This window comes from Mytilus galloprovincialis, chromosome 2, assembly GCF_965363235.1.
Source record: "Mytilus galloprovincialis chromosome 2, xbMytGall1.hap1.1, whole genome shotgun sequence".
NCBI lineage: Eukaryota > Metazoa > Mollusca > Bivalvia > Mytilida > Mytilidae > Mytilus > Mytilus galloprovincialis.
The window spans coordinates 6,535,065-6,550,581 of NC_134839.1; the positions used below are offsets into that span (position 1 = coordinate 6,535,065).

At 33.0% G+C, this 15,517-nt stretch overlaps 1 protein-coding gene and 1 long non-coding RNA gene across 3 annotated transcripts in view; one reads left to right on the forward strand and one right to left on the reverse strand.

Moving 5' to 3' along the window:
* The window catches only part of LOC143062765 (DNA replication licensing factor MCM6-like), a 35,686-nt gene extending 33,917 nt beyond the window's left edge, over positions 1-1,769 (forward strand). For both annotated transcript variants that reach the window (XM_076234541.1, XM_076234542.1), the window contains one exon: positions 160-1,769. In XM_076234541.1, coding sequence (XP_076090656.1) covers positions 160-270 — 111 coding nt within the window. In that variant the 3' untranslated portion in view covers positions 271-1,769. The remainder of the gene's footprint in view (positions 1-159) is intronic.
* A 7,553-nt stretch (positions 1,770-9,322) lies between these two features.
* On the reverse strand, positions 9,323-13,114 carry LOC143062772 (uncharacterized). Its single transcript, XR_012974837.1, has 2 exons — positions 12,829-13,114; positions 9,323-10,830 (listed from the first exon to the last, which is right to left on the reverse strand). It is a non-coding gene; the product is annotated as an uncharacterized LOC143062772 (long non-coding RNA).
* Between the last annotated feature and the right edge of the window lie 2,403 nt (positions 13,115-15,517).

A 15,517-nucleotide genomic window follows, 5' to 3' on the forward strand; every position in this document is an offset into this window, starting at 1 on the left:
AGTGGGCAATGGAAAATTTTCACTTTAAAAAGGATCTGGTGAAAATCAAAGATTTGCAAGCAACACAATAACTTGCTTTGCTTGTCATGTGATTTTGTATGTGAAATATCAATGTTGATTATTGACCACATATTTAAAAAAAAACTTCTACTTTTTCAGGACCATGTGTTAATAGAGTTGAAACAGACCGGATTAAAAACAACTGAAGGATTAGTGAGAGAAGATGATCCATTCTTAGTTGTCCATCCAAATTATGTTATTGATTCATGAGATTGTTAGAAAACACAGATTGACTAACAAGAGAATAAGGAATTATAAGGTCACAAAATAATGGATTAAATTATTTTTTTTTAAAGTAGGGTTATTAGAAATGATTTCAACAAAAGCATTAACTTTGAAGATCTAATAATCAAATGTTTAACATCAGTCTTATTTGTTAGTTTATACATTTTGTGTAATTATATAAGAGAAGGGGTGATAAAAATCATAAATTTTTAATTCAGTAACCATTTGTAAATATTTGCCAAAATATATATGTAAAATCAGTCAAGAGATGTATTAAATATGTATTTAATGGTGAAAAAAATGTAATGTTTCAGGTCTGACACTGGCACTCCTATTTAATATAATTTAAAGAATATTAACTATAGATTCATAACTTATATATGCCACATTTTTATCTTGGCCTAAATTCAACAGGGCTTTCACATTCTTATATCTTTTTTCATTCTGAGATTTTTAAATGTTTCAATGATAATTAATTGATACATATTGGATTTATATAATTATATTTTGTATAGATTATTTCTTTTTGTTATTAAGATCCTGAAATTTCACATGTATCATCATCATATATATTGTCAGGTTAGTGATAGGTCTGCTGTTTATATCAATTATCTTATGTAAAAAAAAAATGTTTTCAAAAAGTATTTTATATTTGAAAAATTTCCTCACTTGAAATTATATTTTCAAAAAAATATGTTTTGATAAAACACTTAAAATCAGACTCCAATCTTAATTAATTGGGATTGTCAGTTTTCCTGTTAAAGGCATGTTCTCTCGATGCACTCCGGGTGCCTCCCCAAAAAAAAAACTGTCTACCAAGAAATAACCCAAAAGTACTGAAAGTGTTGATAAAACACAAAATCAGTCAATCAATCAATCAATCGTTAAAAAAACTGGATTTAGATCTGATCTGTATAATAAAAAGCAAAACTGGATAAAGAATATTTGTAAATATAACCTTGTATCATACTAATTTTGTATTATGACTTGTAAAGTTTCATACATAGGTGCTAGTACATATGGATCATTTGCCAGTATCATTTTACATAAAAAGCTGAACTGACCATACTTTATACAACTTTCATCAGAATTTTTTGCATATTCACAAATTCATTGTTTTTTTCTTGTTATTTGATATAAAGGGCATTTAGTGCTATTGGAACAAATATTTTGCCATAAGTGTTCAATATTTTGTAATGTTATTTTGCCAAAATGTGTTCATGTTAATCTGATGCAAAGAAATTCTCTTTACTTATATTTGTGTTCTTGAACATCCTACGCATACTATTGAAATGAAATAGATTTAGACATAATCAAATGTATTTATCAACCAAATGTGTTCACTCAGTATACATTTACAGATTCAGTAATTGTGTTCGGACATTAATATTTTATATTCAGGAACTATTTTTTGCCACATGATGTGTTCAACTCTGTACAGATTGGAATAATAAGCCATGGAATAAACTATATATCATCTATGATATTTGTTTTATACTTTATATGGATTATGGTGGATTCATTTATTTTTGTTGATTGGAGTAAACTTGCAATTTTGTGTATATTCGGTTTTGCCAAAGTCTGTTCCGCTTCAGGTTAAAGATTTTGGTTAAGTTAGTTTTTGATGAAGTGGAAGTCCAATCTAAGTACACATGTTCCCTATAATATGATCTTTCTAATTTAAATGCCAAATTAGATTTTTGATCCCAATTATTTCAGTCCACTGAATGTAGAAAATGATAGTGTGTGTGGGCATTCCTGTACTATGGACACATTGTTGTTTATTGTAAGGGATGAGGGATGGATATATATACCCTGCCTTGTCCTATCTGTAAACACTGCTGTCTTGTGCTTGGTGGAGTGTTGAGCACCAGCAAACATATTACCCGCCACATTCTGTATTTTTGAAACTTTTTAACCAGAAGGTTTTACTACAAGCATCGCATAAACTTGATATTATCAATGTTCTTTGATAATAAGGAGATAGTCAGACAGACATGTACACCTTACAATCATTCCATACTTCAATGTAAGTTGACCTATTGCTTTAATTACTTGAAAGACATCAAAACACAATAAAATGATTCACTGCGCACAGCCTGATACGACCGCAGAGGTTAAACACTGAACAGTTTGGACAAATTTCATTTTGGACACTATTCAAGCTTGATACTGTCCGAATTTGGATTGTTATCAAATTTTTGACATTAGATAGGTTTCTGACATAACAAATTTCAAGATCTTGCAAATCTATTGTGCAATACTGCGCAATTAAAGATTTCTTCTTGAACCACTATAAAAATTTGAAATTCCTAAACTGTTGGCACAATAACCCCCAAGATGAATCCAAACCTACTTGTGGTACAATTTCAGAGCAATTGAAATACTTCTATACAAGTTATTATCCTGAAAGTAGAAATATGCTTCTTTTGGGCCCTTCATTCCTAAATGATTGGGGCCATTATCCCCAAAATCAATCCCAACCTTCCTTCTGTGGTATTGAACATTATTTAGTTTCAAAGAGATCCATTCACATACACTAAAGTTAGTCCGGAAACCAATGTGTCTTCGGACGACGACGACATACAATCCCAAAACAAATTTTGCTGTCGTATAAAAGCTCAACATTGACCAATTTACCACAAGAATGTGGCCAAGGTCAGCTTGCAATATTTCCATACACATATATTAATATATTAAATTCCGCGAGGTGAACCAACGCCTGTGAAATCGTTTTGGTAGAGTCCCTGAAGTGGATACCTTGGTATGCCGGGTTGTCAAATCATGCAAATGAATGCAATCCTTAAATAATAATTAAAATTGACAACAACACTTCAAAAGATCTGCAATTTTATTATCTATGTCTACATGTTTCGCCTGCAAGGCAGGCTTCATCAGGACAATTTTTATACAGAAATTGAGCCCCTGAAGTACTCAAAGTGGTGCATTGAATTTGACGTCGTCATGGTGAGAGAAACAATGAAAAGTGAAAGTAGCAATACAGAGTTATAAATAGATAAGATAAATATAGAAAATTAAAGTTTGTATACAATGTAACTTGAGTTCGTTTTACTATTATATGATACATGAAATTGTTCTAAAGGCTTGGCATCTAATAGGACGAACTTCCCATGGTTCCTACCACTTCGCAAGGCTTCTCTTCCAACCTGGCCATAGTTGGAGGTTACTACTTCCCGGCGCGTCGGCAACAATAGGAAGATTATGATCGCCGCTGTGGATAATAAAATTGTCAAAAACTGTTCCTTTGTTAATTATTTGGTGACTATATAATTTTTGGATCGTCTGCAGTAGTTGGTCTGTATAATGGCATAGTTGTGAATTCCTAGTTCATTTAAGATCGGCGCCCGTGGTACGTTTCTTCTGCAATCATTTATCTCTGCTATCATTTATAGATGTATAGGTGGTATCGGACATCTTGGTCATCTTGATTCAGTTGTTATTTCGTTGTAAGTATGGAATATTCCTTGGTCCATGTATATGCTGGTGGCCTGTAGATTGGCGCTGTTAGCTTGGCGGTTCCTTTCGGATGCAGGGGTTCACGATTAAATAATAAATTAAATTCCGCGAGGTGAACCAACGCCTGTGAAATCGTTTTGGTAGAGTCCCTGAAGTGGATACCTTGGTATGCCGGGTTGTCAAATCATGCAAATGAATGCAATCCTTAAATAATAATTAAAATTGACAACAACACTTCAAAAGATCTGCAATTTTATTATCTATGTCTACATGTTTCGCCTGCAAGGCAGGCTTCATCAGGACAATTTTTATACAGAAATTGAGCCCCTGAAGTACTCAAAGTGGTGCATTGAATTTGACGTCGTCATGGTGAGAGAAACAATGAAAAGTGAAAGTAGCAATACAGAGTTATAAATAGATAAGATAAATATAGAAAATTAAAGTTTGTATACAATGTAACTTGAGTTCGTTTTACTATTATATGATACATGAAATTGTTCTAAAGGCTTGGCATCTAATAGGACGAACTTCCCATGGTTCCTACCACTTCGCAAGGCTTCTCTTCCAACCTGGCCATAGTTGGAGGTTACTACTTCCCGGCGCGTCGGCAACAATAGGAAGATTATGATCGCCGCTGTGGATAATAAAATTGTCAAAAACTGTTCCTTTGTTAATTATTTGGTGACTATATAATTTTTGGATCGTCTGCAGTAGTTGGTCTGTATAATGGCATAGTTGTGAATTCCTAGTTCATTTAAGATCGGCGCCCGTGGTACGTTTCTTCTGCAATCATTTATCTCTGCTATCATTTATAGATGTATAGGTGGTATCGGACATCTTGGTCATCTTGATTCAGTTGTTATTTCGTTGTAAGTATGGAATATTCCTTGGTCCATGTATATGCTGGTGGCCTGTAGATTGGCGCTGTTAGCTTGGCGGTTCCTTTCGGATGCAGGGGTTCACGATTAAATAATAAATTAAATTCCGCGAGGTGAACCAACGCCTGTGAAATCGTTTTGGTAGAGTCCCTGAAGTGGATACCTTGGTATGCCGGGTTGTCAAATCATGCAAATGAATGCAATCCTTAAATAATAATTAAAATTGACAACAACACTTCAAAAGATCTGCAATTTTATTATCTATGTCTACATGTTTCGCCTGCAAGGCAGGCTTCATCAGGACAATTTTTATACAGAAATTGAGCCCCTGAAGTACTCAAAGTGGTGCATTGAATTTGACGTCGTCATGGTGAGAGAAACAATGAAAAGTGAAAGTAGCAATACAGAGTTATAAATAGATAAGATAAATATAGAAAATTAAAGTTTGTATACAATGTAACTTGAGTTCGTTTTACTATTATATGATACATGAAATTGTTCTAAAGGCTTGGCATCTAATAGGACGAACTTCCCATGGTTCCTACCACTTCGCAAGGCTTCTCTTCCAACCTGGCCATAGTTGGAGGTTACTACTTCCCGGCGCGTCGGCAACAATAGGAAGATTATGATCGCCGCTGTGGATAATAAAATTGTCAAAAACTGTTCCTTTGTTAATTATTTGGTGACTATATAATTTTTGGATCGTCTGCAGTAGTTGGTCTGTATAATGGCATAGTTGTGAATTCCTAGTTCATTTAAGATCGGCGCCCGTGGTACGTTTCTTCTGCAATCATTTATCTCTGCTATCATTTATAGATGTATAGGTGGTATCGGACATCTTGGTCATCTTGATTCAGTTGTTATTTCGTTGTAAGTATGGAATATTCCTTGGTCCATGTATATGCTGGTGGCCTGTAGATTGGCGCTGTTAGCTTGGCGGTTCCTTTCGGATGCAGGGGTTCACGATTAAATAATAAATTAAATTCCGCGAGGTGAACCAACGCCTGTGAAATCGTTTTGGTAGAGTCCCTGAAGTGGATACCTTGGTATGCCGGGTTGTCAAATCATGCAAATGAATGCAATCCTTAAATAATAATTAAAATTGACAACAACACTTCAAAAGATCTGCAATTTTATTATCTATGTCTACATGTTTCGCCTGCAAGGCAGGCTTCATCAGGACAATTTTTATACAGAAATTGAGCCCCTGAAGTACTCAAAGTGGTGCATTGAATTTGACGTCGTCATGGTGAGAGAAACAATGAAAAGTGAAAGTAGCAATACAGAGTTATAAATAGATAAGATAAATATAGAAAATTAAAGTTTGTATACAATGTAACTTGAGTTCGTTTTACTATTATATGATACATGAAATTGTTCTAAAGGCTTGGCATCTAATAGGACGAACTTCCCATGGTTCCTACCACTTCGCAAGGCTTCTCTTCCAACCTGGCCATAGTTGGAGGTTACTACTTCCCGGCGCGTCGGCAACAATAGGAAGATTATGATCGCCGCTGTGGATAATAAAATTGTCAAAAACTGTTCCTTTGTTAATTATTTGGTGACTATATAATTTTTGGATCGTCTGCAGTAGTTGGTCTGTATAATGGCATAGTTGTGAATTCCTAGTTCATTTAAGATCGGCGCCCGTGGTACGTTTCTTCTGCAATCATTTATCTCTGCTATCATTTATAGATGTATAGGTGGTATCGGACATCTTGGTCATCTTGATTCAGTTGTTATTTCGTTGTAAGTATGGAATATTCCTTGGTCCATGTATATGCTGGTGGCCTGTAGATTGGCGCTGTTAGCTTGGCGGTTCCTTTCGGATGCAGGGGTTCACGATTAAATAATAAATTAAATTCCGCGAGGTGAACCAACGCCTGTGAAATCGTTTTGGTAGAGTCCCTGAAGTGGATACCTTGGTATGCCGGGTTGTCAAATCATGCAAATGAATGCAATCCTTAAATAATAATTAAAATTGACAACAACACTTCAAAAGATCTGCAATTTTATTATCTATGTCTACATGTTTCGCCTGCAAGGCAGGCTTCATCAGGACAATTTTTATACAGAAATTGAGCCCCTGAAGTACTCAAAGTGGTGCATTGAATTTGACGTCGTCATGGTGAGAGAAACAATGAAAAGTGAAAGTAGCAATACAGAGTTATAAATAGATAAGATAAATATAGAAAATTAAAGTTTGTATACAATGTAACTTGAGTTCGTTTTACTATTATATGATACATGAAATTGTTCTAAAGGCTTGGCATCTAATAGGACGAACTTCCCATGGTTCCTACCACTTCGCAAGGCTTCTCTTCCAACCTTCCAGAATGATGTGTACCTTTTACAATGCATATACCACATATAGATGACCTACCCCATACTGCTTATAGTATTTGAGAAACTGACATGTAAGCCTTCCAAGGAACCTATATATCATACACATGTTTTACTACTCAAAGAAAGTGAAATATTCACATGGAAAAAAAATAAAAATCAAGCAGTCACTGAACAATGAAAAAGTGGTCAAGGACAATGGACATATGACAGACAGAAACTGTGTAACATAAAGTATCTGCATTCTAAGTATGAAGCATCCAGGTCTTCTTCCTTCTGAAACATGAAGCTTTATACAAATAGTTTGCAGTGCCACTGTATAGTAATACCTATGTCTTGCATTCAAATGTCTTATGTAATTAAGCTTCCATAGTCATGTCTTGTCCTTTACCTTGTTTTCTTAATTAAACTATATATTTTGTTGCCACATGAATTTCCCTTTGAGTATTATTGACATTATTATAACTAGATTTGATAAAGGGTATGCAAGCAAGCTAAACATGTCTACTAGACAGGCTTCACCTGAACTTGATCTCATTTTTGGACTTCATTAGATATAAACAAATGGTCAACTAGATTTGGTGTGTGGATTTTGGGGGGTTTTAATTTACGTTTATATGTCACTCTATTATGGTTATTTTAATCAATCTTGTCATGGTGAAGTCTATTTCTTACAATATGTCCTCTATCTATTTATATATATATATATATATAGTATGTCAAAATCAATGATAGTTTTGTGTGTATTTCTGTCTGGCAGGGTTCCTCTGACCTTGACCTTATTTTCAGGGTTTCTTTGGTCCATTTTAAGTTTTCGTTTTAAGGTTCTTGGGTACTTTATGCAATATATAAACTATATTTGTTGTATTCTTGATTGCAAGATGTACATTTCTGCTTGGCGGAATAACATGACATTGACATCATGTTCATGGTTCATTGGTCAACGTTGTTTGGTAGTAAGTCGGATTTTCAACTTATAACCAATAGGTAAACTAAATTTAGTGAATTGATTGATTGTTAGGTGTACATGTATGTCTGCCAGGATTCATCCTTTTTTTTTTACATGGATCATAGATATTGTAAAGATGTTATTCTTGTAGTAAAACTGATGGATGATTAGTTTAAAAATTGAGAAATCTCAGGATGTGCCCTTTTGTGTAATATTTCAAATGATAGGCACAATAAGGACTTTTTAATGCATCTATCTACTATGTTGGCATAAACATTAATAATTAAAGATGTAATTTATTTTCATGACTTTAACTGCCCTCTTGCACAAATATTTAAGCATGTCAAAGAAAAAGTGTTGAAAACTGATTATTGAAGTGAATTTTTTAAGTCCAAGGACCATAACTCTGTAACAAAATCATTAGACCATAATAAATTTGAACTTGGTCTGTTACTTGTCATGATAAAACTATATACTAATTTTCCATTTAATATCTTCAGGAACAACGAAAAAAGTGAGGAAAACTAATTATTTGAGTGATTTTTCTTAGTCGAAGGACCACAACTCTGCACAAAATCATCAGACCAAAACCATATTTTAACTTGATCTGTTACTTGTCATAATAAAACAAAACCGCCAATTATCAGATCAAAATCTTTATGAAAGAAGAAAAATATGTTGAAAACTGATTTGAAACTATTAACTTTGTTGGTAGAGGACTAGTAAAAAGACTTCTAAATGGCTTATTATTTTTATTTTTATTTTTGGAAGGGGTCCCGGGTGCTGTCTCATTGACATATACTTTTTTCTCCTTTATCTAGACAAACAGTAGTCCACTCAAACTTAGAATAAAGCAAGATGAACCCTATCAAAATAGTGGATACATTCACGGTTATGTTCATGTATGGTGGCAAAAATTCTCTGGATTCATTTATTTTCTTTGATGTTTGTTTCCATGGTTTTGACAAATTGTGCATACCATGCATTAAGCCTATAGATCAATCATCTATTGAACATTTAAATTTGTGGTTTACATGTACCCATGGCCAGGAAATCCATAAACATCAGCATAACAGGAGAATCTGCAGTTCTTACAATATATACATGTATGATTCTGCAGTTCTTAGAATATAAACATGTATGATTCTGCAGTTCTTAGAATATAAACATGTATGATTCTGCAGTTCTTAGAATATAAACATGTATGATTCTGCAGTTCTTAGAATATAAACATGTATGATTCTGCAGTTCTTAGAATATAAACATGTATGATTCTGCAGTTCTTAGAATATAAACATGTATGATTCTAATTTACACCTACATAAACCACTTTTTGGGATCAGCTTTAAAAATTAACACATGTTAACAAATTACAAAAATTACTAATGAGTAAAATAATAAGTTTTATTCAAACAATATCACATAAAAATTCTGTAATATGTAATTCTTCACATACATATCCATGCATTTACACTGAAAACATTCTTATTTAATATGTTCTAATGTATTCATGGCATATAAAACCAAAAGATCTTTTAACTGAAGATGGTGGAATTTTTCTTGTGAGAGAAAATATCTCACATGAAGGCATGATTTTTTAACTGTATGAAAAATGAATAAATTGAAACCCATGTAAAATAAAATGAGAAGATGTGGTAAGTTGGACAACTACAACTATATATACTACAGTTCAAAAGATTGAGATTAAAGTATGTTTTCAGTGTAATTTAACATTCAAAACAACATGAACAAAGAAAATCAATTCTACACATTTACTTCGGTCATAACAGTGAAAAGAAATAAAAATATGAAAAATACACTACTAACATGATCGACATACTCAAGTTCATGTTATATTGCCATACATTATAAATATAAACAATTATAATTTGATATTATTTTTGGGGCATACATCACTTTTGTCTTCGAATTAAACAAAGGTAAGACTAAGAGAAGAAATGTGTTCAATGATTAAATAAAGAATGATCAATGATAATAATATAAGGAAGGAACATTTCTTATTCTAAGGAGAGGTAGATGGTGGAGGATTACATAAATTTGGGGGAGAAAATGTAGCCACAAATTGAAAGAAAAAAATATATAAATATTAATAGTGATAATTTAACAGTCATGACATTAAATATAAATGGTTCTTTTCATAACTGTTTGGACATTATTTTTATGTCTCAAGTAAGACTCAAGAAAAGCTGTACATAGGGCAAAGCAAATCAAAATTTAAACACACAATTTGGCTTTAAATCATATACCATTCTAGGCGGTTTTTTTTTCATTTCCTTTCTTACCTTTTCTGGATTAAACATTGATTTCAACATTTGTAAATAGTATAAAAAAAAACTAAATTCCAACTGAAAAATATATATATTTCCCATGAATTCCATTTACTTTGATTTTATCAGTGTTAAACAGACATGTTCATGTTTAAAAATTGAAAAAAAAGAGAACAACTACAGTCCAAAATGTTCCGTTATTTCACAACTGAAAAATGATCATGATAATCAATAAACATGTGCAAGAATAAATGCCAAAAAAGTACTACATGTACTAAGTGCTGTTTTTTCAACAAATATATTGCTTATTTTATAATGAAGATTCTACTGATACATTGGTCAAGTTTGTAGGAATGAACATTAACACACATTTTATTCCATGAAATATTCTGGTTTCTAAAAACCACTGTCCACAACATGAGAACTTGTCAATGTAATCATTCACATTCATCATGTTCATACTTTCAACAATAACATATATTCTCTTTTCAACATCCATGCACCATCAAAGATCATTGTCCTTAAGTGTTCTTTACAGCATTATCTGGAACCTCATCAAATCCTTCATCCAAAAACTTTTCCTGTCTCACAGCAAACAAGGTATAAAAATCTGAACAGAGTTAAGGTAAATATAAGGCATTATTTTAAATGTATCTCTGTAACCATGATAAATTTGGAACTTTTGAGAATGTTTCTATCATCGCAAAAATTGAAAATAGACAGATTTTGCAACAATAAAAATGTTTAAATTTAAATATTAAAAGCAGAATTATTTATGTAGTTTTTCTTGAAATTGATAAAATAATTCATCTTGTATTTCTGTCTAATTTAAAACAATAGCAAAAATAAGCAATGATAAATATGTAACTATTTTTAAGTAGAATACATTAGTAGATGAGCTATACACCGTCATATGAACTTTATTGGATATTTGTCTTATTAGCAACCATAACCACATCTCCTTATTTTTTTTGTACATGTTATATTATGAAGTTTCCTAAAATAAGAGGTGTTGCTGAAAATTTAATAACTGGTAATACATTTTTGTAATACACAGATGTACTTAAACCCTGCTGAATGCCATTGACGATTGCCAAATAAATTGATCACAAGATGTAACAAAGTGGATCTTGAAATTAATTTAAAATACCTAATAGTAAACAATAAACTTGCGGCAAAGATGGTAAAACACAAACAAGGTGCTAAAATTTGTACACCATATCTGGATTTGGACAATTAATGTCTCATCAGTGATGTTAGGTGTATATATAGGGATCAAACAGTATTTAGAAGGCCATATAATTTACCTCAATTTAGGATAAACAAGTCATATATATCATGTATATATTTATAATTTAACTTGAAAATGTTTTTCACCCAAAATCTACCCCTCACCAGCCTCAGAATCCTCAGTTGTCAAAGCTGAAGGAGGGGGGGGGGAACTCCCTCTTTGAAAGGTTCAGAGGTTTGCAGGTATGACATTGTGTTTATATGCATTCTACATTGTGTATAAACATGATAAACACATGATAAACAATGTAGAATGTATACCTGTTGACTGTCATGTTTCTGCCCCAAAAACATAGATATCTGATACGCATGATACGAGCCACAGTATTCTGACTTAGTACATAAATACTTTAATATACCAAGGTATTGGCAGTAAGCTGACCGTGCATGGGCTGTATAGCCAGTCAATATAAAAAAGAAGATGTGGTATGATTGTCAATGAAACAACCGTCTACCACATAGTCAGCTATAAAAGGCCCCGAAATGACAATGTAAAACAATTCAAACCAGAAAACTAACAAAAACTAATGGCCTTATTTATTCAAAAAATGAACGAAAAACAAATATATATCACATAAACAAACGACAATCACTGAATTACAGGCTCCTGACTTGGGACAGGCACATACATACATAATGTGGCAGGGTTAAACATGTTAGTGGGATCCCAACCCTCCCCCAAACCTGGGACAATGGTATAACAGTACAACATAAGAAGGCACACATGTTGATTTGAGAATTTTTTTTTGATACACGAATTTTGCCTATCGCGATATGACCTCAGGTGGCACATTGATAGTAAAAAAAAATATCAGAACAGTAAATAGAAATAGTAAATAATGCCCCCGAGGTCATATGTTATAGGACTAAGGGACACCTATAACCTGTTGATAAACTTAGTTGCCGAAACGTACATCAACAGATCAAGGTTGTTAAACATTTGTTGTATTGGCAGTCTTTAAGTTTTACAAGGTGGACAAGTACAAAACATGTATGTCTGCAAAAAACTGCAACTTGTGGATCCTTATAAACTTTACCCTTTAGTGCCAAAGTGATTTCATATAATGAACCATTTTATTAGCAAAAATTATGGCCATGTCAGTGATGTCAGAGACATGCTAGCTGTGCATGCCTAGCTCTTAAGGTCCTTTTGAGGATTTTGATATTTGCAGACTGATGCCCCAATATCACAATATTTTTAAAGGACAATAGAGCTAAGTTTTCACAGCTAGAGACGTGGGAGGTGCAAAAATCAAAAAGTGGTTTTCAAAATAGTGACTAAATATAATAACTTGCAATATAACTGAATAAAGGATACAAATTCCAACTGAAAATATTGCCAGCACCGTTGCGAACTTGTTATGTGATTTTCTGTGTGCTGTGTGAACTTCCCATCTCTCTTTATTTAAACGGTTAAACTTCTTATAATAGTATTTGTCTGATGGTTTTAAAGATTCCAGATTTTTCTCCATGTCAATAACTGGTAAACGTTTATCATCAGTTTTAGACACGGCAGTGCCCCAGATCTTTTTTACAAGACTGTTTGCCATGATTTTGGTGTTTTGTAATTGACCTTTCCTTGGGTAGTGCTTGTAACGGGGACAGTAACGAATCCGGGTCCGTCCGCCCTGATTTCGGTTCGCCCTAATTATAGTTCGCCCTAGTTCCGTTTCGCCCTGAGACCGTTCGCCCTGATACCTGTTCGCCCTGATTTTTATTTTTTGTTATAGTGTTGTGTTGTGTGTATTTAATTTAATATGGTGAAGTCAGCCTACAATTTCGCCGAATATTTACGATTTTTATTTTTTAGTATAGTGTTGTGTTGTGTGTATTTAATTAAATATGTTGAAGTTGGTCTACAATTTTGCCGAATATTTACGATGTATTATGTTGTCTACAGCTAGCTGCTACTAGGTTATTTAATGAATGGCTGTTATTTATTTTGAATTTATTGAACCATAAAATTAATTTTTGACTCTTCACATTGAATAATCCGCGAAGCGGATTATGTTAAATGTGAAGAGTCAAAAATTAATTTTATGGTTCAATAAATTCAAAATAAATTATTGCCATTCATTATAAATAAATTTCTATCAAAAATAAGGCTCAAAGATGTATATTAATACGAATAACAACGTACACAGATGTTTGCGTATGAATACACAACGTTAGAGTGGGCGTGTCGTCATAAAAATTGATAACATTGAAAATAAAGCTAATTCTTTTAACCAATCAGAAGACAGTAAATACACCAAATTTATTTATAAGTTCATGCCTAACAATTTGTACATCAGTGTTTTTACCCATCCAAGCTGACTATTTTATTTGAGAAAAATGTTATTTTCATTATTAATCCATCAAAGGCAATTCATATAGCAATCAGTGATATCAAAGATTTCAAATCATACCTAATCAGCAATAAAAATTCAATCAACAGTAATTAAAAGTAATTATAAAATAAAGTGTAACAATGCAGCCAAGAATTTTATTTAATTAATATGCTGTATTTAACTGTTAATAGATATACATAAATTTTAATATATATAAATATATATTTCTTTTATTAATGTAACATATACATATCATAAATGAAAATAGGGCGAACGAACCCAGGGCGAACGGATTACCAGGGCGAACAAACTCAGTGCGAACGAACCTAGGGCGAACATGTAATCAGGGCGAACGATCCCGATACCGACAGTAACGTACGAAACTTATTTAGTATTTTTAGTACTATTCAGGTTAACTTTCTCCACATCTATGGAACACTCCAATCTTCACAAACCAAAACAAAAACAGATGTATATATAGATCATTTTTAGATGTATACTAATGAATCTTAAAATTGCATATTATTATAAACATACGATATATCATGCACAATAACTTGAGATAAAAAAATATATACATCACTACAGTAATGTTTGAAACATACTGAGGTACATGTATAGGCACTGCATGTAGGCTAATATAAAAAAAAAAAAAAAGATATGGTATGATTGCCAATGAGACAACTATCCACAAAAGACCAAAATGACACAGACATTAACAACTATAGGTCACCGTACGGCCTTCAACAATGAGCAAAGCCCATACCGCATAGTCAGCTATAAAAGGCCCCGATAAGACAATGTAAAACAATTCAAACGAGAAAACTAACGGCCTTATTTATGTAATAAAAATAACGAAAAACAAATATGTAACACATAAACAAACGACAACCACTGAATTACAGTTCCTGACTTGGGACAGGCACATACATAAATAATGTTGCGGGGTTAAACATATTAGCGGGATCCCAACCCTCACCCTTACCTGGGACAGTGGTATAACAGTACAACATAAGAACGAACTATATAAATCAGTTGAAAAAGGCTTAACTCATCAGATCATGCATAGGCGGATCCAGGGGGGGCCTGGGGGGCCCGGGCCCCCCTTTCGTGAGAAAAATTTGGTTGATTATATAGGGAATAATTGAAGCATGACTGGAGCGGGCCCCCTTAGGAAAAGTTCTGGATCCGCCACTGACTGATGGACAAAAATTCAAGTGGACGTGGCCCGGTCAAGTCATTTCGTGCATTTTAAACTGAAAGTCAAATTGTCACGGAATAGCAGTTCCTTCAAAATATAAGTTCCAAATGGAAAAAATATTCTGGAATAAATATGCGTTGACAAATTCAGTACATAGATTACATATAAAAAGCTAAACTTAGCAATTATTTCGAACAATATATATTTTACTGACGGTTAACTGAGTATTAAACTATGCCGGAATTAAAAACAGTATATTTTTTTTAGTGTAAACAATTCTTCAAATACATGAAAATTTATAAAAGACCTTTCTCTGACATAATGCTTTTTTTTTTATGTTTGAGCAGGAACATATATATACGTGAGTGATGTAACTCCACACATACAGAACTAATTATGCAAAACTAATAAACGAATCTTATAAAACAACACCATAAAAACGACAAACACTCAATTACGGGCATCTAACTTCGATC